Source organism: Diadema antillarum, unplaced genomic scaffold (assembly GCF_040938485.1).
Source record: "Diadema antillarum isolate AM-2024a unplaced genomic scaffold, OU_Dant_1.0 scf00000167, whole genome shotgun sequence".
Taxonomy (NCBI): Eukaryota; Metazoa; Echinodermata; class Echinoidea; order Diadematoida; family Diadematidae; genus Diadema; species Diadema antillarum.
Window position 1 is genome coordinate 2,533,885 of NW_027271056.1, and position 21,953 is coordinate 2,555,837.

Here is a 21,953-nt window from a genome sequence, read left to right on the forward strand (position 1 = left end):
CAGTGTGCAGGGCCAGCGGGCAGCTGGGGGTGTGCAGGGGGTGTACTGAGTGCTCAGTGTGCAGGGCCAGCGGGCAGCTGGGGGTGTGCAGGGGGTGTACTGAGTGCTCAGTGTGCAGGGCCAGCGGGCAGCTGGGGGTGTGCAGGGGGTGTACTGAGTGCTCAGTGTGCAGGGCCAGCGGGCAGCTGGGGGTGTGCAGGGGGTGTACTGAGTGCTCAGTGTGCAGGGCCAGCGGGCAGCTGGGGGTGTGCAGGGGGTGTACTGAGTGCTCAGTGTGCAGGGCCAGCGGGCAGCTGGGGGTGTGCAGGGGGTGTACTGAGTGCTCAGTGTGCAGGGCCAGCGGGCAGCTGGGGGTGTGCAGGGGGTGTACTGAGTGCTCAGTGTGCAGGGCCAGCGGGCAGCTGGGGGTGTGCAGGGGGTGTACTGAGTGCTCAGTGTGCAGGGCCAGCGGGCAGCTGGGGGTGTGCAGGGGGTGTACTGAGTGCTCAGTGTGCAGGGCCAGCGGGCAGCTGGGGGTGTGCAGGGGGTGTACTGAGTGCTCAGTGTGCAGGGCCAGCGGGCAGCTGGGGGTGTGCAGGGGGTGTACTGAGTGCTCAGTGTGCAGGGCCAGCGGGCAGCTGGGGGTGTGCAGGGGGTGTACTGAGTGCTCAGTGTGCAGGGCCAGCGGGCAGCTGGGGGTGTGCAGGGGGTGTACTGAGTGCTCAGTGTGCAGGGCCAGCGGGCAGCTGGGGGTGTGCAGGGGGTGTACTGAGTGCTCAGTGTGCAGGGCCAGCGGGCAGCTGGGGGTGTGCAGGGGGTGTACTGAGTGCTCAGTGTGCAGGGCCAGCGGGCAGCTGGGGGTGTGCAGGGGGTGTACTGAGTGCTCAGTGTGCAGGGCCAGCGGGCAGCTGGGGGTGTGCAGGGGGTGTACTGAGTGCTCAGTGTGCAGGGCCAGCGGGCAGCTGGGGGTGTTCTGTCAATATAGAGAGCTTTAGCCAAGAAATTGTGATTCTTTGTGATGCGAATGGCATGAAATGATATGATTTAAATTTTTACTAAATGTAGAAACTATTGTGATAGTCTTTGTTTCAAAGATTTTTGAATTATTACGGTTTATTTTCTGAATACATCAGCCCGATGTTTCTAAATAGCGCGCTATTTTCTGACTTGGGAAATTAACCCGATCACGAAATAGCGTGCTATTTAATAATGTGAACAGAAATTGGCGGGGTAATCGTATCGCTATGATCGAGAAAATATCTTGAGTCCAACTCGGGAAATTTCTGAAATAGTGGGATAGTAGCGCGCTATTTGATAATGTGAAAACGACTCGAGAAATTAGCGCGATGCATCCCATCATACTTTATTTCGTTCTTTGTCTCTCCCATCCCATCCCCGGAAACTTTTGCCAGTTGCCCCTAATAGGGAATGGTGCCCATTTGTGCAAGAATGTATTCCATCTTTCTAGCAATGATACCTTCCAAGCTCTGTGAAAATTTGAACATGGGATTTCAAGAATATGAATACAATCTGGGACCAATTTTCCACCCCTGCCCCCCACCCTCATCTGCCATGAACACACTTGAAACTGATGATGATGAACGCCTGATGACAAGTGATTACAAGAGTTTACTTGGGCCTTTTTCTCAGGTAAGCTACGAAAAGTACGAGATCGTAGGTTGCACTTTTATGCCAACAAGAACATCAAAGCCGCCAAAAAACTAAAAAGTATTAACAGTAAGTATGAACATAACTACGAACCTTCAATACAACAAAAGAATATTTGCTCGACTTTGTCGGCAGGAAAGGAATTGCTATGACATATCACTGTAGAAGAAAATGGACAGAGAAGCAAATATATATTATGAGAGCTGTGAAGAAAAGGAGCGGCATTGGATGAAGAGCATGACAGAAAAGAAGAATTCCGAAGAGATAGGAATGGAAAAGAGAAGAGAAAAGAGATTGATATGGACGATGAGAAACGGAAAGGAAATAGGAGAGAGGAAGATATTACGGTCAGTGACATTGTGGTGAAATGAAAACTATATGGGCACGTATGAAGTGACACTACGATGTATTTTTCACCGTTTTTCATTCTTCAGCGATTTCAGACGCTATGAATAGAAATCTTTTCACAGTTTTTTTTTTATGTCAATCGTCAAAAAGTACTTAGGTGTATAGGGAAGAGAATAGTATAGATCCAGTGAATATCTGTGTGGCCTGACTTTGCACCCAGTATTCTCACCTTTATTTTATTTCAATATTAGTGAAATCCTGAAGTCTTTCCTGAGGAAAATGTTAGAAGTCTCCTTTATCAACCCTACCATTTTGCCGGTCCCCATGTAGTTGTATGATTTGGTCTGATTCAACGCAGCTTCAGATTCACTCACAATCCTTTGGGATTTCGATCTCGCCTGAGCAAACAGTTTGATTAATGATGACGCCACTAGAGTGACATGCGTGCGTCGCTCGATGCGGACGCAGTTGGGGTATAAGTACCGCGACAGCTGAGCTCGCGCGCCAAGACACATCCATTCATGTCAGTGCCATGGAAAGTGTACTCTTAATTCGCACTGACACAACATTTTGCGTTAGTTTGCGTTGAGATGTGTGTGTGTGTGTGTGTGTGTGTGTGTGTGTGTGTGTGTGTGTGTGTGTGTGTGTGTGTGTGTGTGTGTGTGTGTGCATGTGTGTGTGTGCTTGGATGGGTCATTGTCAGACCTTCAGTGACTCAGATATTTTATCGCGGATATTTATTTCTTAGAAACATTAACCATGTAGTGTTCTCTGATGAGTCACATTAGTTACAATAACGACAAACATCTTTATAACAAAAACAGTATGACATTGACCAGTTACTTAAAGACACGCCGTTTCCATCACCGCCGGGAGAACGTTTTCAAAAGTGTGTGTGTGTGGGGGGACACTTTCGGGTGTCATGAGCTAACAAGGCAAGCGCAACTTTTGGTGCCACTTCCGGGTTTCTTCAGCTAACAAGCAAAAAATAAATAAATAAAATAAAATTGAATTAAATTGAAAAAGGTCGTCAGCTCATCTTTCGCATTCCACTTCCCAAAGGTCTTCAGCGCAAAAACATGACCTTACCGCTCTCACACTTCATGGTTTCTATCTTTTTCTTTCTAGTGCCACTTACGCACGTCCGGGGTATGGTGCCAAAAAAGAGCCCCCAGCCCCCCGTTTTCGCCGGCCATGTCCATCTTCCTTAATCATTCAAAATTAAGAATGGTCTTGAGGAAACAAAAATTAACATCATCTTGATATTTCGCATGTCTCTTTCTTTTTTTTTAAGTTTCATATAGCACTTAGTTTTGATAAAGGCTGAAAATTGCATGGTAAGCAGTTATTTTACGATTTTGTTCATCAAGGTAAGATCATGCTAACAGTGATCAACCGACTCGCTTCACACACACACACACACACACACACACACACACACACACACACCTAACGTTCAATTATGTGGATTTGTGTATACACGCACACACACACACACATACACACACATGTACGTATGTATGTTTGTATAGTATAGTATAATATATTTATGTATACTGATTCTTTCCCCTGACTTTCACTCCCTCATTTTCTCTCCCTTATTTAAATCATCGCTGATTGATAAAGGGGAGAGCTAATGAGACAAGGATAGAGCGACAGCTAGAGGCTGTTGTGGCAATACACTGGCCTAGGACATCCCCACCACCGGGCTCTTTATGAACATGATCGCATCACCCGATCCGCCAGCTTCGTTGTCAGAGAGCACATAATCAGGCGCGAAAAATCCTACTCACGTTCCGCTCCGCACAATCCCGACTCTCACAGATCACCTTTTGACTCGAGACTCTCAAGTTTGCGAGAAGAAAGGGAGGCATTTCAAATTAAGGCGTCTCGGGTGATTCATTTCAGTTTGGACAAAGGTGAAATGGGCAGATAGCCTGTCGGGGGCTCCAGCTTTCATAATGAAAGATTGCAAGGCACAGTGTTCCTAAATTTGACCCTCTCATGTTGAGTTTCCTGGACCCTCTTCGGGCAGTATTAGTCTGGTAACCAGTCTGGTGATATTGATCTTATTTACGAGGGATGGGAGTACCGTTTGCTGTCGGGCTTGAGACAAATAAGGCTGGTTCATTTCATTAGAATGGAGCTGAGCAGTCTCCTGCTCTCTAAATTGAACTCATGCCTGCTACGAATCCCCATTATTAGTTTACCCGCGGACGTGTTCTCGATCGGAAGGATATTGCTAGCGTGGGTCGACAACGCATCCAAGTGTGAGGCGCCTTGAATTCTGTTGAATTTCACACACGCCTCCCGAATCTCCGCCGGCCGCCTGCAGCAAAGGCATCCCACTGGCCGCTCTGGAGAGCACATCGCTTTGATTATACTACATTAGGCCTCACGTCCACATAAATCCCAAACGTGAAGAGTGTGCACGGGAGTGCTGTATATCCTGGCAAGCATTTTTCAGCACTACTCCGCAAAAACGGCTAGGAGCCGAAATATCGATCTGGAGCAAGGAAGCGCTCGCCACGAGTCGGCCAGTGGTTGCTGTAAAAGCCTTCGGCACTACTAAGTAGGCGCCCCGCGCGGACGGACAGCAGCAGACGAGGTACTCTCGTGCCCAATGCAGTACCGAGATTATCCGGGTCAACAAGTGGGTAGAAAGAACTCCGATTCCCCATCAGATTGTCCCGAGCTAATGGTGACGGTAACCCAACATGCCACCCCAGGCGGGCTCATACCACAGCCTTGCCACGGCCTGCATACTTAGGGGATATTACTCAGAGTGTCCATGGCTGACCGGCCTATAAACTCCGAACAAATGTAAGTATTTGTCTTGATTTATAACAAAAGCTACTTAGCTTTGTATTCATAATCAATATACGCCTGATCGACTGTTCGTTTGACATCACAGCCATTTTATTACATGTGACAGAATTTTTACGTGAAAGTGCCAGATAAAACCGGGATGTCAGTATCCGAAGTTACAATGACGCAGGTTTGACAGTAGTGAGATATGGCTGGAGGTTTTTAATTAAAGACTATAAGCACCAATATCTTTGCCTTACATGCAGTCTCTCATCAGATAATAACTCCTGAATTATGTGGATTCTATGAAATAGACAGGTAGTGTGGCATACTATTTACCAGCGTAAATGACTTAAGGAAAGAAGGTCTGCATATTCTCCAATATTCTGTTCAAGCTTGTGAAATGTGGCTTTTAGAGGCGATCGCAATTGGGCATAGGATGCATAAATTCAGTAGAGAACTTGATAGTTAAGATAGGTTTTGCATATAATGCAATGTTATGTATCATTATGCGTCTGTATTCTTTAACCTAAAACACATCAGTCAATTACTAAAGATAGTTCTGGATAAAATATGCCATCTTTTGGCGAAAGTCATGTCAATTGAACCTAGGATTCAGCTATTCTTATGATAGGAGTAGAGAGGTGCTTTTTTAGTTATAATATATCACGAATGTGCGTCTCTATATCATTATACGTCTCTATTCGTTAGTCTAAAACACATCAATTTATTACCAAAGATAGTCCTGGATAATACGTGCCAACTTTTGGCGAAAGTCATGTCAATTGAACCTAGGATTCAGCTATTCTTATGATAGGAGTAAAGAGGTGTTTTTCATTATATATTATATCACGAATGTGTCCATGAATGCCTCAAGTTATCTATCTTCTGAGATTTGACATGGAAAACATAGAGTTTTTATTTGAAGCTATATTGTATACTTTGACCTGTCCTTTATAATAACTATCTACGTGTTCTTAGCCAGACTCATACATATATTTTCTACTAGATGTTTGAATAAAAACTCTAATCTTGTGTAGCGAGCATTGAAAAGCTCCATTATCATTATTGTTAGTATCATTGTCATCATCAGCTTCATCATCATCATCGTCATTCTTATTATCTACATGACATATACATTGCAAAAGAAAGCAATCGTATAAGGGGACAAACTATTGACGAATGACCTTAATTAATTCGTGGCGTCTTTTCGAAAGTGCTGCCTCCGCTTCGTTAATCATGCTCATTCATGACTAATCACAGTTTTCTCCACTTGGTGCCATTGTACCTACCAGATCTCATCCCGCATGCTTCTGTAGGCATGTGCTTTAAAAAACAGCTAAATGTTTACAATCCTATACCCTATAATTTCAGCATGTCAATCTAATTCAGAGAGATTAAAACGTGGCTTTAGACATTACACAGCCCTCTTACGGGGATACACAATCATCCATGATCTTATGAAATGACATTTTGGCTCTGGAATGTGTCCCGTTTTGTCATCATTATGCTTCTATTCTAAGCAGAAGTCCATACCCTTGTCGGAAACGCGAATGCTACAAGCTTAATTTGGACGTCATATTTAATGTGCAGTGCTAGGACCATGTTCACTGTTCACAAACCTTAAAGGGCTATTACAAAGTAGCGAAACGATGTGACGACAAATATGAAGAGCTTTGAGAAGCCTTCCCTGAATCATCTTCTTCATTTTTCTATCAATTTATTTTTCTCCTTGTTACCTACCTTCATTTGCTCTCTTTCTTTCTTTCTTTCTGATTTTTTCTCATAATTATTCCCTCTTCCTCCGCTATTGTCAGCTGTCCCATCTCTCTCCCCCTCCATCTCTTTCCTCCTTCTTTATCTCCCTCTCCATCTCGTCTCCTCTTCTCCTTCTTCACCTTCTCCAATTCTCTTCTTTCTCTCCAACTGCTCTCCATATCTCTTTTATTCTACTTCATTCTCTCTACAAATCACCCTCTGTATATTTCTCTCTCTCTCCTTTTTCTCTCTGTCTGTTTCTCTCATTTTCTCTCCAAACGAGATTCAGAACTCGGCTTGCAATGTGTGGAATAATCGAAGGTAATTGCCAAGCCGCGCTCCCTTAACTCAAACAGACTCAACCATGCGCGAGCCGTCTGTGGTGAAAGGTGGTACTGAATGATTCTCAAATTCATCCCGGGGTGCCGGTAATAAGCTTCGTCTACACGCAATTAACCCGAATTTCTGAAACGGAAGATACACCTGGGACAAAAATTGTTGGTTGCATGTCATAACTTATTGCCAGACATTGAACTAACTTTGAAAAAATCTCAAAACTAATGGAGTTAATTTTGCAGATTTATGGAGACCAGAATGTTTGTCTAGAGCAGCACCATGATTATAGTCATCACTGAATATGCAGGAGTATTGAAGTATTTGCGTGCTGCGGCAAAGGGGTACTATTTTTGAGTTCTTGTAAGAAAATATTCAAACTGTGATTAATACATAGAACTACTGTAATATTTTCGATAAGTTATAATTTTCAATGAAAAATCAAAGGTCTTGAACTCTGGGTTTGTCAATTCAATCTCGATGTACCTATCAGATGTGTGTAGACATGATTCTTGAAAGTTTGGAGCATTCTCAGTCGACGTTTTAAAAAATGTGAACTTAGAGCAATAGTGAGCAATCATGAAAACTGGCAATCGTACATGGATATCAAGGGATCCGTTGATCACATTTTGAAAGAGCAACTTGGCTGTCGGTTGTCATAGCAACATACTTTTCGCGCCGACATTGATTCAATTTGTGGCATTACGGAATGATTGACGAGGCTCCAGTGATTGTCTCTGGCAGGGGGTCTCGAACATGACGTGCTTAACGACAGTGGGCAATCACATCGACAGACAAGAGCTCACTCTATTACAGAGTCTCATGGTTTTTGTATTTTCCGATTGATTGGGAATGTACGTAAACAAATTGCGCGAGACTGTCGGTTGAAGAGAATGCGGGATATGTCCATATGTGTTTCGCACTCAAAACGACGCTGATGAATAGTACGGGGGAAATACGGGTAGCTAAAAAAACAAACAAACAAACAAACAAACAAAAAACAAAAAAACAGCCCCAAACGATGAAAATCACTTCAGAAATACACCATGATCCGACTATTCATAAACACACTTTAGACCATCGGCTATTCGATGATAGGATGCCCCTGTGATGTCCGTTTGCAGATATTGTGTGCTGGGACCCATTTCAATACGTCACGTTTGGAGTTGATATTCATCGCTATCTCTTCGCCATCCACCTATCATTATTCGCGGGTGGCACTGGCGTGAAAAATACTCCCAAAGGTTGGGTAGACCAGCAGGTTTCCGCCAGGATGGATGTTGATCAACATCAGTTCTGCTTCCAGGAGAAGCTCTTAAGCGTCCACCTGGACCAAGTATATTTATCAACACGTCTAACCGTGGCCTTAAAAAAAGAGACTACAAAACAAACAAACAACCAAACAAACAACAGAACAAGCCAAAAGAAAATAGAAACGCACACCCCCACACACACATACACACACATACACACTCACACACACACAAATTTCGTGTCATGTCTGTTCCCATGACGAAGTCTCTAAAAATGTCTAGACGACACTCATAGCAAATATTTTTTAAAACAATATCTGGATGAAGATGCACATCATTTTAATCTTTATATCCATTGTCAAGAATTTAATAGTTGAGTAGAAAAGTGTGATAAAAAGGAGTGGCCTTTACATGATTACAGTGATATACATCTTTGAAAAAATCTTTTCAGCTTTAGCCCAGAAGAAATGGTTGATAAGACTATCACCTTTTCCCCTCTTGTTTCATATCTTCGTTAGATAGCTGGAAATCTGAAAGACACGGTTTGAACTCAAGATGGCTCATGGTCTATCTCTTCTTTCTTTCATTGTCGAACTGTACTGGCTTGTGATGATGTAAAAATGGATGAGAAAACATACACAGCTTTTGAAAGGAGTGCTGCTCACAATAATATGATATACTTAGTATATCACCGTGCATGGGGGCTCTGTATGTGGCATAGTGGATAAGACTCCGGACTCCCAATCGGAGGACCCGAGTTCGATTCCCGCCCAGTGCTTACGTCCTTGGACAATATGTTTTTACCCACTATGTCCCTCTCGACCCAGGTGTATAAATGGGTACCTGGCAACGCTGGGGTAATAGTAATGGCAGGGCCAACTGGTAGAGCAGTAGCAACACTAAATAGGCTGTCCTGGATAAATAAGACATTATTATTGTTATTATTATTATTATAATCATTATTATAATCATTATTATTGTTATTGTTAATATTAATACCGATAACAAACTACCAATGGACGGGTGTATTCTGATGGAATATTCATAACATTAGATTTGTCTACTCTTTTAAAATGATCTAATACCAATTTCCAACCCATAACATGAGTTTTCACGGCTTCATTTTTACATAATAAGCAGGATTGTTTTTTAACAGCAAAACAATAACAGACAAAAATATTAGCCTGTGATGATTTTTTTTTTCATTTTTCTAACCGGTCTTCTACAAACTGATAGTAAAATTCTAGTGCAATTCTTGCATTTTGCAGAAGGCATATCGGGATAAGTTTTGCTTGCTTTGGTCATGAAATTTAATGAGGTACAATGATTGTACTCAACATAATTATGATATGGACTACAGTTCTTCCCTAGTACGACATCATATACACCACGCAAATGTAAAGGTAATGTCACACTGATATTTAAAATGCATACACGTATGGCAGAGACCCATATAAAAGTACGATTTCTATACATCCGACTCTCTTAACTGATGTGGACGGATGCCGCATGTGTAATAAGTGCCCGTCGTAAAAGCGATAAAGGTACCGGAGCCACGAATGTGGATTTCTTAGCATTCAGAAGGGCAATGTATCTACCCTGTCTGCATGTGGAGACAAATGGATCGATCTCTTGAATCAACAGTCGGGCCTCGTAATGACGATGCACTTTCCCCCCTCGCTCACTGGCTATGTCACTGCTTACGCCACGATCGGAAAGTTTATTAGATCATATCATCTGACTCCTATACATTGGACGAGGTTAGTGACTCGCGAGAACCCCTCTGTGGTATCTCGTCTGGCGCGGAAATTATATAGAGACGAGATTTGTGGCTGGGGAAAGACGAGTTACGTGTGAGCCAGCCAATTTCAGAGATATTCGGTGTGTGCGAGCATTGTGTGATGCAAATGGACAGGGATAACGTGGATGCGCATTTATTGCACACACATAGACACACGGGCGTAATATATATATATATATATATATATATATATATATATATATATATGTGTGTGTGTGTGTGTGTGTGTGTGTATAGGTGTGGGTGTTTTTATCATATATATATATATATATATATATATATATATATATATTTATATTGTACATCATCTTTACGTGAACGTTCAGATAAGAACATTTCTATTTAACTTGAAAATACAAATGCACTGTAAAAAACATTCATAATATGCTCGTGAGAAGAGACAATGAGCATTCTGAGAGAGAGGGGGTGGGGAACCGGTCATTTTGGAGGGAGATTAAGTGCGAGAATAAAACTAGAGATATCTTGATCTGAAACGAAACAGGAAAATGGAGATTGAAAGAAATGCAAGGAACTGGAGTGAACGAATAGTCGGAAGGTATAGGATATTGAGAAAGACAAAGAGAGAGAGAGAGACAGAAAGGAAGGGGGGGGGCGAAGGAGGGAAGAAGACTTTCTGACTTAATTTTTTGCTATTGCCAGACACGTTATGTAGGAGGCAGGAGCAAAACAAATCCCGAAATGTCAGGCAGTGGCCTTTGCGTGAAAAATAGATGAGAGACCAACATGTGCTCGGGGCTTTCCTCCTTCAAATAATTGAGAAAGTTGGTCCTTGAATCATTATTCATCGCGTTAAACAACCGTACCTGCACTTTACCGTCCAGCCGCCTGCCTCGCCTTCGGGCAGCCTTGCGCGGGGCGAGGAACAGCATTCGCTCTTCCTTTCCTTTTTGCCGAAGATTGGCCTAATGACAAAATGGGTACTTAACCCTCTGCCAACCGACGGTGATTACTGCTATTCCCCGTAGTTGAGAGCATGTTTTTGCATTATTTCATAAAGTGCTACTCAGGTCCACGGATTGATGCAAGCGGGAGTTGATGGTATTATTATCATTATTTTGCTTGTATAGGTCCGCTTTTATCACGGCTTTTTACAGAACCATGTACCTCCATAATGAGTGGCGAAGTGAACAGAACAAGACGACTGCGCGAAGGTAAGCGCTTATTCTGCTTAGATTTGCCTATAATCACAGATAGTTCTATGCATTTACGTATTTTATCATAAACTGTGTGTGTGTGTGCGCGCACGCGTGTGTGTGTTTGTGTGTGATGGATTTACTATTAGATTACATTCTGACCATCATCACTGCGTGGTGTAGTATTATTGTATACCAACGCTCTAACGCGCACGCGCACTGCGATTCTTTTCATGATACAACCGTGGTGATTGTGTTGTTTTCTTTTATAGAGCAATTTAAATATAATTTTATAAATAATAGTATTCTAAATGCATCTATCACATTTCTGTAGTGTGTCAGTTGAGTAAACTACCCTCGAAATATATTTTGTTAACCTTCACTATACATGCTATACGCAATACTAGCGATAGGTAAAGACAAATGAAAGGCAAATGAATCTTTATTCATTGCAACCATGTAATGACTATTGCATTCTCTGGATTTGCCGCCATGGATCGTGTATATCATTGTGCACGCTTTGCTGTTCCTCGGAATGACTACGGGGTTCTATTTGGAAGGCTATAACGTCATGGTTGTAATCATTACCCGCTGGTTTGTTTACACGCCTCCCGAGAAGAAATGGGATTGTTTGCCAGGTCCTTTTAGACCCAGGGCAAGGATGAGCAACAGCTCCTATTCTCCCGTCTATACACCCACAGTTCCGGTGTTTGATGACGCATCATGATTAGCAAGTTAAATCTTACCAGTTTTAAACCTATCACCTTCGTTTTTACCACTTTTAATATTAGCTGTACATCTTCGACGATAATCCTATACGACGCGGCTATGAGGCGAAAAAAATGTTGTTTGTTTGTTCATTTCCATCTGAGAAGATGGCTGGATAGCCCATACTCAGCTATGCTAAGCTGGTCTTCCATGGGGTCCAGATGGATGTGAGGTGGGATCACTTCACCGGGTTAAACACCCTGCTCTTTGAGATAAATGAATGAAGCGGGATCTTTTACGTGCATGAGTTGTGACTCTCCCATACACGGGACCTCCATTTTATGTCCTGTCCGAGGGACAGAGTGTTTTGCCTCTTGCTAGAGGGGACGGTATGATTACACACAACATTGCTCCGTCCAGACTCGGGTTCGAACCCGGGTCCTTAGGATCGTGAGGCAGACGCGCTACCGACTGAGCCAACTCACCGCTGTTGCACATGCGCGAGACAGCTGTTCAACTCGGGACGAAGCGCGTATAACCATTAGCGTCAAAGATCTGAAGCTCGCTGTTATTTCCGTAAAGAGTTTGGGACACCGTTGACATGTACGTATTATCAGGCCCCGTTTATCAACAGTGCCTTTCAGCCATTGACTAATTGATTGATTAATATAATAATTAATTCAATTAATAAGTTCGAATTAGTTCGGAGATATCCCTTCTTTCACGCTGATGTCGTTTTTAATTCACACTCTCCTATTGATGTGGTTCACATAATCTACTGCATCATTTTGATGCATTTTTATTTTTTCTCTTCACAGTGGTGGTTTAATTTACGTTCATCGCAGACAACATTTTAGGATTCGACATCTTCTCCTCCCATGAGGGCATATGATTCAGCAAGGACTAATATAAAACAAATATTCCTTTCAGCATGAGTTAATAACTTGGCTTCCACAAAAGATTCTCATACAGGTTTTGTTTGTTAGTAGAATCCTGTTTGCCTTTTTAAATATTTTCTGTTTGTATTTTTGTATACTTGGCTTTTTCCATATTTTCTCAAACTGCGTTGAGATATTTGCATGAATTTGGCGTGAGATTAGAAGCAGATACACGTGTCTCAATCGTATAAACTCATGACTCCATGGTTATATGGGTTAATGATATATCTTCTCTTCCCCATCCTCGTCTTCTTCATTTTGCGTTTCTACCACATTGTTATGCTGGAAGCACCTCGTAACACAAAAACCTGCTGGTGGGCCTACGCAATTTCGGATGTGCGGTACGTATACGCTTTGCTGCACCCGAAGCAACGTGATGTTCAATATAGGGTCGCTCTCTGATTAGGAATAGAAAAACTAGGTGGAAAATAGAGAGTATTCTGTGTGGAGGATCTCTATTCAAGAGCAGCTAGGCATCATGATATCTTCCCAAGGGTGTGACATGAAGCCCGATTTACGTCCTAGAATTTCCTCATGAATGCACAGTCGGAAAATTCATGACGTTGGAAAATTCATGACATTTTGAGAAGGAGAGACAGACATCAGAGAAACAGAGAGAGAGAGAGAGAGACCGACCGAGATAGATAGATAGATAGAGAGAGAGAGAGAGAGAGAGAGAGAGAGAGAGAGGGGGGGGGGGGGGTAAAGAGGGAGCTAGGGAGCATTGACCCGTAACCCTTTCAAACACGAGCACTAACCCCAACCCACCTACAAAAAAAGAAAATGATAAGATAGAAAAGAACATGATAAGATAGAAAAAAAACGATAAGATAGAAAAGAACATGATAGTTTTATATACTGTAACTTTTCTTAAAGGTTTATGATCTGCCGTACTACGGTCTTTCTTTAGAATAACTTTTCTTCATCAAAAAAAGGCAATAAAGATGCCCCCACCCATACATCCTCCAACTTGTTTCTGCTTATTTCAGCAAAGTGTGTGGTGGTCACCCTCACAATTATGGTCCTGCAAATATACAGTGTATGTATTCCTTAGGGAACTAAACCAGTGAGAAGATGTTTGGGATTTTTCTTTTTCATCAAAAGAAACTGGTCACATCCGTTTGTTGAGACATGACGCCACGCGTGTTGCCGAGGTCAGAGGTCACGAACACATTCAATCGCAGGCATCATGATACTCGTCTTATAAACTCGATTCAATCTAAACGTCAGAACCGGTTTCATGTACTTCACGTGATAAGTGCAGCCATGCCTGTTGTTTTATCGCGTCCGTACGTGCGAGAGATTCAACCCACTATAAGGATGGGGTTGAATAAGATGTGAAGTCCGTTACCAAGGAAACCAATCTGTAATCAGTCTCTCGGCCACAAGGTTAAGGATTAAACTCATCATCGCTTTGTGATCCGTTCCACACCTATACTCGAGCTTAACACCACACTTCAATTGAAGTCATTGATCCGCAAACGTCGTGCATTTTGAAATTAAAAAATTTAGAAAACCAGCAGAGCCTCTTATCGGGAATTAAAAGCTTGTAGCTCTTTAGCTCTTGTAGTATGTTTCTTAAAGTATGATCTTTAATAATTAAGGCGTTATTTCCTCCGTGTCCGGTTTGATTACTCATGCAGATGTAACTTCAAAACTGATTGTACAACATTATATGATGAGGGAATTCTTCAACACCGGCTAAGGTAGAGTTCCCGAGGTATGATGGGTTTAATAAGCAAAGCCCTTTGATTTTTGTTTTCGATAAGTATACATGATGTATGTTTTGCCCATTTTCCTCTCTTTTAAGGCTGTCATGGCTGTTGTATCTTCAAGCTATATGCTTATTTAACGACTGTATATTCTGCACTCACACTCCCAATAACATGCGCCATAATTTGGTCAGATCATTATGATTCACTATATCCCGAGTGGTTCCCAATTGACGTGCTTTCTTATTCTTTTCTTCAATCTGTACACGTATATCTCAATTATGTTCGGATATACATATTGCATGTTTTATTGTCTTGAAAATAAAAAAAAAGAAATGACTGTATTTCATTTGTAATATATATTCAGTGCAGAAAAATCCTAATAGATTCATTTGAATTGATTTGAATTGAATTGAATTGAATTGAATTGAATTGAATTGAATTGAATTTTTGTTCCTTGCATTTTGTGCTGATCAACTTACTTTCTGCGAACCAATGATACTTACACTAGATGTTGGCATTGTTGGGAAATACGGGTGTCGTCGAATGCTGAAATAAATGAAAGGGCATCTTCCGTTAACCCAATTCTTCGTCCTCTCGAACAGACAGACAAAGCAATTAATCAAATTTACATATGAATTACAGCCATATCGCGTTGGCGTAACTTCACAATCATGATGACGTCATTACTCAATAATCGCATGCAGTGTTTGTTAAATCTGTCACGGCAAACTGGAACCCCGAGCTTACTAATCCTTGTTGAAGAGCTCTAATATCCTTTTGATGGAATATGCCATTATTCTCCACGGAGTTTGACAGGCTGTACTGATGTCTTATTAACTGAGCTGCTAAGCTGTTCCCTTTTATCGAACTTTCGAAGAGACCGGTGGAGACTGTTGTCAGCAATTTTCACAGGGGAAGGGGTCACGTGACATTTTTGGTTAAAGGGTATAACTGGCACAAATCTCATGAAGTGCAGTTGAGCAAGTTGAGAATGTATTTTAAATACTGGATAGCCAGTTCAGGCGTTATTATAGCAACCATGCAGTGTGATCATATTTGAAATGTATTTGGGTAAACATCACCCTGAAGTAGGTATTGTTTGGCCGCGTTGATCAGCAGAAAAGAAATAAAATCGTATTATTTTTCCTCGCCATGTAGGCCTACTATGATAAACATGCATTTAAGTTCGATACAAGCGCGAGGATCACAATGATAATTACAGAGCAGAGGAACAAAATAAAGAAACAAATATTTATCATGACATTATAGTGAGAATGAAATTGATAAAGATGATACCTGTATAATGGTTATGGTAATAACAAATACAGCGATAAAAGTCATAATGATGATAATAATAATAATGACGTTATCCTCAATTATACTATACGGGACAACAATTGTACTCAAACTATGCCATATCATGGGCAGCTTTTCTAAAGCAATAAGAGAAAGAAAATCAAAATACCATAACATTTATGTGGAAGGGTGTTCCCTTTAAAGGAAGCCTAGTCCTACATTAACTATGTATTCCGGCTAAATAATGGCTGCCCAGTGGACCTTATTTCTTTCTTTTTTTTTCGGCGCAAAGAGGCCGTGAGATAGATAAGTGCTATTAGATTTCAGCCCGAGCCGCCGTATAAGCTGAGTGATGAGCTGCTCGAATTTTCCCCAAGAGTCGATATCTAAAAGTTGCTACGCGTTTAACAACGATGAAACCGCGTGTCTACTTTTCGGCTGCATCTGCGTCCTGGGCGACAGCGAAACGCGCTCAGCAGTCTCCTTGTACTCAAGATGGATGATACACCAGCCCGTCTGATGGTTCCAAATCTTAAAGACAGATTCAAATACATAGGCGTTCAGTCTGTTAATTGACGGAAGAACTCTTGTGTCGTGCAGCTTTCTTAGCTTTTTCCTCCCTTCGTTTTCTGAAGTGGAAAACAAGCAAGGTAAGTAGGTACCTCTATCACCTACTTCCCGTTTTCATAGTGTACCAAGGGGTAATCTATATGACTCTTTCTATTCTCATAAAGAGATGACAAGATTGTTTCGTATTCAGATCATATCTAAAATTCAATGTTCACGTGCGTGATTCGATTAATAGAAATATAGTTATGGATGAGCAGAAAGGATAAGTTCGCATAAATGTTGCTGGACATAAAGAAGAGTATATCCAGTAAATACCATCGGCGTTGTCTGAGCGATTTGGTATTCTATAGGCGATTTGTGAAGCAAGTCTGTTGCGGCGATATGGCTATTTGGTATTCCATTCCGCTCCGCAGCACTTCTTATGACCATTCTATGGATACTTTTTTTTTTTTATCCGTCACATAGCGGGCCCCCACATATCGGCCGTACTTGAAGTCTCCAATTTATTGACGTCCATCCAAAGCCCCAATATACACGTTCGTTTATGTGACTTCTGTGTTGGACAGTTAGCTCTGGAAATAAACCTTTTACAATATGAATATAAACCCCCAAACTTTATACTCCCTAAATCATGAATTAGCGTTTTACAGCTTTTCCCAACCATCCCATTTTCTCACACTCCAAGTTCTAAAATGTCTGAAAAGGAAAATGAATAAGAACAAAATTGGTGTTTCAGCGTTTTCAATGCCTGGTCTTCCTTGCACTGAGTGTATTTAAGACCAATTCGGTTTGGGTACTGTTTTTTTTTAATAGTAATTTCTAACTGGGGGCTTCAAGTATGCCTAACAAAAGATAATTTATGCACTGACATATAGCAACGCACCTGACTCATTGCATGACCCATTGACAGTGCTTTTGTTCTTCTTTGGAAGCACCCCAGTTATTACCACCACAAGTCACAGTGCCCTGAAGTCGAATTCATCTATATGTGACAAGATATATAAGCAAATGATCAGCATAATTGCGGACCAGAGTGGTTACTCATCAGTTGCTGTGCACACATCACTTTGTTAGCGAGCAATGACAGAGTTGTGAGCCGTGTGATTGAGAGGATTCAGGTTTGTCAGGAAATTCCAACGATGTCGAACAACACTGACATGGCTTTGCTCATCAACTGTATACAGGGAGACGAATGTGTGCCTTCGAAATGTCCCGCAATTACCTGCTGATGTGTCGTAATTGGGTCCGAAATTACTTGATTACCGTCTCAATTTGGAAATCCCGGTAACTCTGCGATGTCTGCACGAAGAGGACCGTGTGTCTAAAGCTCATTGGCCATCGACATATTTGAGATGGGAAAGCAGGAATCGGGGCGAGAAATGTCATCACTATGTATATGGGAGAAATAAAAATAGTCAAGTGATGTAGTCGGATAAAGACGTACTGTGATACTCACTGAGATTAACATGATTAATGGATTCTTTCCGTGGTTGTCATGTGATCATCACTGGATATGAAAAACAGATATCATTATCTGCATTTGCATAGAGAGCGCTTGCACAGGAGTTTTTTTTTCCTGTAAGTTCAAGAACATAAAAATCGAGAAGAGAATGATAAGGCTGTGCCAAATTTTTTATTCTTTAAGAACAAAAACCGTATAACGGAAAGCTACTAACTTTTGAAAAAATTGTGGCAAATGAAATTCAGAGCGATGATATAGGTGAATGGTGAAATTAAAAATCTTCGCCATGATCAGATGATGCACAAGGACGATGATACTTGCATTGGTCATAAGCTAGTCTTAAGTGATCCGAGAGGAATGCTACAGCATTCAGTTGTTGTTGTTGTTGTTGTTTTTGGTATTATCTAGCCGCAGGTCAGTAGATCAAAAAGTCCTAGGTGTTAGAGATATTTCATTAGAGGCATGCTCTCTTCAGCGTTTAATGTGACACTTTAATTCATAGCCGGAGGAAGGTGAGATGCGCTGTGCAAAGGGCAGCATCACTTAGCGGAAGATATATACCTTCATTGTGAATTATTCTTATCCCACTTATCCTTTAACGCCTTCTTTTTTTCTATTCCTTAAAGGATTATTCAGAATACTGGTGGCTTGACAGAACGATTTTCTCGACACTTTGAATAAAATCTATCAGGTATTTACGCAACGGCGGATAAAACATTATTCTAGTATACAATATTACACAGAACCGAGGTGACAGCGTCTATACCTGTGAGTAAAACATGATTAATTATCTTACCATTCATTTGCACTGCTTCAATGCGGCCAGGTATTACACTTCATACTTTCTCTAATAACTTTTCATCATACGTCTTGTTGCTTGGTCAGTTATTTCCGTAATGGTAACTCATAAAAATGAAAGGCAACCGTGTTGCCGACACCATTGCGCTATATAGCGCGAGACCTTTCATTTCATTTAATTCATTTCCAACAAAAGTATATTTACAGCATACACAGCATTTACATATATTATGTACATAGCTATACGAAATTAATGCAGCTCATTTCTTATGATAAGAGGAAATATTATTGTTAGGAAATACAATCATGCATACTTTGACTTAACTGTATGAAATAAAAGTTGTGGAAGTGGAGGGGACTGCTAAAAAGCTTGGCTTCTAATTTGGCTTCATTTGTTTTCTCACAATTCAGCTGTTTTTTCAGTGTTGCTGTATAAACTGCTCTGCGCACGTTTATGGAATTGGCGATGCTTGCAAAATCGCAACACGGAGAGATGTCCTCAACCTATAGCATCTAAGGAGCAAAAAGTTGCAATATCTATGCAAAAGAAACATTTGCCTGAAAATATCGTCTCAGACGAGTTTTATAAGACTAAAGTAACATTGAGTTCAATACGAAATAGAAAGAATGATTTGTGTATATAGAAATGTGTTCATCCACGCATTTTAAGATAACGCATGCCGAAATGAATTATTACGATTACAATAAAAATCACAAATTAAACTAAACTTTATATCAATTGACAGGCTGAGATTCGCCCCCTCCTGCAGATTTTTCCGAGCTTTCGTACACAATAGTGGGCGAAAGCTAGCCAGTCAAATAATTTTAAGGGTTGGCTAAAGCTCGCTCTTATTTGTTGTCAGATGACCATATTTCCCCAACCAATGAAAGCTTTCTGAATGATACTATATGTAGCTTTCCTATGCTAGTATATGGCGTAAATAGTGCGAAAAATCGGTCCCGACCTGAACATACGTGCGCGGTGTCTCATCGCAAAGTATATGATACGGCAATAATCAGGTTTGAGAAGGACGTTGCTCTCATATTATTTGTTTTCCAAGAGATATTCTGCCAAGAGAACAGATTGCAATGCTGGTCTGATGGCATGATGTGCCATGACAAAGACGCAATACCAAACAGTGCAATTACTATCACATGATTCTGTCAATTGATTATGCGTAATAATTCTTCTGAAATATTAGCTTCGCACAAATCAATACTTATACGCGGAAAAATTGGTAGGCCTTATGACTATAAAAGGCCATGACAGGCTGAAAGCTTGATGATTAAAGCATGGAGCTACAACCGTAGCTCCATCATTAAAGGGAGTATTTGAGAGGAATTATACGTCCATCTCAAACCTGTAATTTCTTCATCAATATTTATGCATATAATGTATATGTGTATATTGCGAGGTAGAGAGAATGTGTGTGTGTGTGTGTGTCAGAGAGAGAGAGATGAGGAGGGGGGGGGGATAAAGAAAGAGACTTTGTTGTATGATATCAAGGTCCTGTGTGACGCATGCTTGTTGAGCGGTGATCATGAGATCCCCGAGTTTGATACGTGCATTTGCTTCTCAAACAGCGGAATGTGAACAACAACATTCTAAACAGGTGTTTTTGATGCAAATGAAAAGACGGGATCGCGAGCACAAATAACAGCGAAGACCCTGACGTCAAAACTTTCAGATTTATTGATTGAATTTATTGATCTATGGAGTAACTTCAGGTATTTGGATTCCTGAGATCGCGCTGTTACATTATTCTGTAGTTACCCCGTAATTTGAGTTCATCCTGACTCCTGTTCCGCAGACAGATATGTAAATTAACAACAGTGACATTTATGACGGAAAATTCACCGTGCTGTCTGACTAGTCTTTTATGAAATTAACAGTAATGCGAGTAGCTCTTATGGTATCCAGTAACGGAGAAAGAAGACTGTCTTGTTCAGGGACCGTTCAATTAGCTTTCACATAGCCTCCAGGATACGCCGCGACACAACGACACGCTGTTGCGCATACATACACTGGGCTTACGTCAACAAGAAAAGACGAGTCTAGGATAATTTGTCTGACATAGTTGATTTATCATTACGCTTCGATAAGCTTCTTACACAATGTAATTTTGCTTATACAGCACACGTGCCTCATTTCCATGAAATGGTAATGCTGATGTTAATGTTAAAGTTCTTGTTAATTTGAAATTTAATTTCACAGTCGTATAGGCCACTTCGGAGCTAGCTCATGGGCACATTGGTACGAATGGCCGTTCTTTCTTTTTTTTTTCTTCGTCGGTAAGGGGCACTTCACTCATATTCAGAGCGACTTTATGTAACAATTTACGGAATTCATCAATCGTGGTCAAACAAAGAATGAACTTGCGTAGACCAGATGACCAGAATGATCCGTCAATTAACATTTGGGAAAACATCCATTTCATTATTTTGCATTGAATGTATCAACAATCTCTTTCTAGTGATATTGCTAAATACCACTTTTGCTGTCAGGCGGATGTGCTGGCAAGCAGCATTTATGAGGATTACATAAATAATCATTACATCACAGATGCTTATCCCAGTGCATTTAAAAGTACGAATGACCTTTTTTTTTTCTGCTCATGCGCAAAGTGGAACTGCGAACTGGCTTATTTCCGAATGCGTTTACAGATGTATTTTAATCCCATGACCAGGTCTCATGAACTGCTGCTGTTGACATCACTTGTCTGTACCTCATACTTCGTTGTGCAGTTTATCCTTAATTTGTATTATATGAACAATAATTGTTTACTGATAAACAGATCTAAAGAAGTTATGGGAGTAGGAGAAGGGTATACTGCACACAAAGATGTAAAAATCAGATCTTTCGACTTGCAAATGCACATTCAGATCAATTAATTGTGTGATATGCCAGATAGTAAAAGTCAATATGCTGTTATGTCATGGGGGAATATATGGTTTACTATGTACTCACGTCGCTTGTATACTTTCTGCCTGGTAACAGCGAAGGGGGCCTTCGCTTCCTTAATTAAGCTTACCCGATATGAAGATTGCAGCAGCGATCCCCTTCCCCCCCCCCCCCCCTGCTCTCCCTCTCCAACTCGCTTTCATTCACCCAGCCTGGAATATGGATCGCTGTTGTTACGTTCAAGGTGATTACAGTTGCAGTTTATATCAACAAATATGAATATGCCTTCTCCCACCGACAAATTCTCTTTAACCGAAATGGAACATACACGGGAGTGGTAGAAAATGCCGACCCTTTGGGTTATTTAAAGATACTTCAGAGTGAATGGACTTGCCTCTAAAAGGTCACGTTTTTGGCAAATTTTTCATTCGTATATCCAGGATACCTTCCATGCAGTCATAT

The 21,953-nt window shown here is 41.2% G+C and overlaps 1 protein-coding gene across 2 annotated transcripts in view; it reads left to right on the plus strand.

The window, feature by feature from the left end:
• Positions 1-4,780: 4,780 nt before the first annotated feature.
• The window catches only part of LOC139722544 (heparan sulfate glucosamine 3-O-sulfotransferase 1-like), a 48,225-nt gene continuing 31,052 nt past the window's right edge, over positions 4,781-21,953 (plus strand). The window contains exon 1 of one of the 2 annotated variants that reach the window (XM_071633833.1): positions 4,781-4,818. In XM_071633833.1, the coding sequence (XP_071489934.1) occupies positions 4,787-4,818 (32 nt within the window). In that variant the 5' untranslated portion in view covers positions 4,781-4,786. Of the gene's footprint in view, positions 4,819-11,071; positions 11,121-21,953 lie in introns of those variants that run through there. The other variant, XM_071633834.1, reaches the window with a different exon arrangement.